The sequence below is a fragment of the Apis dorsata genome, unplaced genomic scaffold (genome assembly GCF_000469605.1).
Source record: "Apis dorsata unplaced genomic scaffold, Apis dorsata 1.3 scaffold_58, whole genome shotgun sequence".
NCBI lineage: Eukaryota > Metazoa > Arthropoda > Insecta > Hymenoptera > Apidae > Apis > Apis dorsata.
In genome coordinates this window covers 1,872,469-1,875,207 of record NW_006263358.1, presented here as the reverse complement: position 1 = coordinate 1,875,207, position 2,739 = coordinate 1,872,469, and the positions used below count along the sequence as shown (strand labels likewise).

Here is a 2,739-nt window from a genome sequence, read left to right as displayed (position 1 = left end):
TTTTTTTTTTTTTTTTTTTTTTCATAAATTCATCTCAATAATAGGAGATAGAGGAGAGAAACACACCAGTGGAAGTGAAAATGGACAGGTACGAAGAGTTGATTTCTTTGGAAAACTGCGATGTTATACCGAACTCCGAACCGATCGAATGTCCCGTATGCTTTGTTACATACGGCCCTCGTGAAGGAGTTATCTTGAGGGATTGCTTACATATGTTCTGCAGGTATGATGATTGTAATAATTAGATGAAAATAACGCTTCATACAAATCATCATTTAACGAACAATTTTACCTTAGATCATGTATTGCTAATACGATTCGATACTGCGAAGAAGCCGAAGTGAAATGTCCTTATAGAGACTCGGAATACACCTGTGAGTCGACTCTCCAAGAACGTGAAATTAAAGCTGTAAGTTAATTGTACAAATTCTTTAATTATTTAACACAAACTTAATACACGATTTTATTACATAGCTCGTCGAACCAGAAGTTTACCAGCAACATTTAGCCAAATCGATCGCTCAAGCGGAAAACAATGCTGGAAACAACGCGTTCCACTGTAAAACTCCGGACTGCCCTGGCTGGTGCATCTACGACGACGACGTGAACAACTTTCTTTGCCCCGTGTGTGGTGCGAACAATTGTCTCACTTGCCAGGTCGAAAAGCAAAATTTAATTATTTTATATCGTTGGAATATTTAAATAAACAAAATTAATTAATATTACATTGACAAAAGTTTTACAGAAATATTTACCTCGCAGGCTATTCATACTGGCAAAAATTGTAAACAATACCAACAAGAATTGAGATTATCGAAGGAAACGGATCAAGAATCACGAAGGACTGCCGAGATGTTGGAGGAAATGGTAGATAGGGGTGAAGCACTCGCGTGTCCCACATGTGCTGTTGTTTTGATGAAAAAATGGGGTTGCGATTGGTTGCGTTGTTCAATGTGCAAGACCGAGATATGCTGGGTAACGAGAGGTCCACGTTGGGGACCTGCGGTAAGTAATCGATACGTAACAATGTTATCGTTCGATATTGAAATATTAGTACACATTTTCACGACTCGATTGTTTTATTTCTATATTGATCCTATTTCGGATGATTCACATAGGGAAAAGGGGACACATCCGGAGGTTGTAGATGCGGAGAAAACGGAGTCAAGTGTCATCCTCGTTGCAATTACTGTCACTGAGAACCATCAAGAGATACAATTACCGCAACGATGCACGACGGATGGATGCAATGGAAGAAAAGGAGTGCAAATGCACCATGGATCAAAATATTTTTATATCATTATCAGTGTCCCCGTATATCGGGATGAATCACTAGTCAAAGCATCAAATGGCTTGATATATTATAATAACGAGTTTTGATAAACGATAAAGTTGATACTGATAAGTTACATTACGTATACGTCGCATACGCTGCTTGCTCAATGATTAACCTTATCGCGGAACCGTCCTTCATGGAATTGGAAAATAATTGAAAGTAATAAAGAGGAAGACACCTCAGTTTTCAACGATCATTCTTATTTTTTATCGTCACAAAGGGGAGAATAAATTGTACTTTACTTAAAGCTTCGTGTGCATCATAAACGTATAATAAATTATAGATACAGGTATCTTTGCAATTATACAGGCACCGATTTTTTATCGTCGGAGGTTGTCTCATTTGTACCGATCTGTTTCAGTCGTGTCAACAGTGTCGACTGATGGTGTGTAAGTTGTCGAGTCAGATTAACGCCTCCTGCATTTTGTAATACTTGAACCAAATTCGATTGCGCCGTTGTGATATCCATTTCTCCAAACTTGAAGAAATCATCGTACTTCAATACTTGTCCTTCTAACACTCCCCCTAAAAAAGAAATCAAATTTGTTAATAAAATCATTCTGCCATCGTTTCTCCACTGCTTACCTAATATATACATTTTCTTGCTTTTTTTGATAATTTTGTTTACAGTGGGTATATTTATTTCAGAACTGAATACAAATCCAGTAAAATTACTAATTAAAGGAGCAAGACTTTCGTAAGGCGAATTCTTAATAGCATTATGTACGATACGAGACCCATAACGTTTGTAGTGCATATTTTCCTTGAATAATGCAACTCTGATATCGAATACGTCCAGCTCCATAATACTATTCACATGTAATACAGCAATCATTTTTGAATTGTCAAACCAATTACGAACTTCTCTCGCTATTATCGTATCATAAATTCCAAGAGAGCGCTCGATTTTCTTTGTTGTTGCGTTTTTGCAGAATTGATCCAGAGTTTTATCCTTGTTAGGATTAATAAAGAAGGGTGTTAAAAGTTCGTTTAATACTCGCTTTTTAAAATATATTTTTGGTTTTTTAATATTTATCTTTCCCCTGTAACGCTTCTGTTGGTACAATAATTGATTCGGGATTAACTGAAATGCTAGAACAAAACAAATATATTTATAAATAAAGATAAATTCCTTCGACATCCAGTTAATTAATATATCTATTTACCGTGATTATCCTAAGTTTAGTAACACACTGTTTGTATCGATTGTTACTTCATGTGGATGTAAATTAGAATTTATGAGGAATCTTTAACATTATCAAAATCATGATCAAATATTTGCCTAATAGATATCGATAGTAGTTCCCGTTTTAAAATTATCGGTTATTCAACTTACACACTGTTTATATTACGTGCATAGTTTTATTTTAAAAATAGATACATGTATATGATCGGTACGAATT

General features: G+C 35.4%; 2 protein-coding genes across 2 annotated transcripts in view; one reads left to right on the top strand and one right to left on the bottom strand.

Moving 5' to 3' along the window:
- Positions 1-1,642, top strand: part of LOC102676498 — a 5,117-nt gene extending 3,475 nt beyond the window's left edge. The window contains exons 5-9 of the mRNA XM_031515206.1: positions 45-223; positions 298-409; positions 475-657; positions 763-1,005; positions 1,119-1,642. Of these exons, the coding sequence (XP_031371066.1) occupies positions 45-223; positions 298-409; positions 475-657; positions 763-1,005; positions 1,119-1,199 (798 nt within the window). The 3' untranslated portion in view covers positions 1,200-1,642. The remainder of the gene's footprint in view (positions 1-44; positions 224-297; positions 410-474; positions 658-762; positions 1,006-1,118) is intronic.
- LOC102674244 (partitioning defective 3 homolog) overlaps positions 1,579-2,739 on the bottom strand; it is a 4,957-nt gene continuing 3,796 nt past the window's right edge. Inside the window, exons 2-3 of the mRNA XM_006609629.2 lie at positions 1,922-2,428; positions 1,579-1,861 (exon numbers count right to left, since the gene is read on the bottom strand). Of these exons, the coding sequence (XP_006609692.1) occupies positions 1,638-1,861; positions 1,922-2,428 (731 nt within the window). The 3' untranslated portion in view covers positions 1,579-1,637. The remainder of the gene's footprint in view (positions 1,862-1,921; positions 2,429-2,739) is intronic.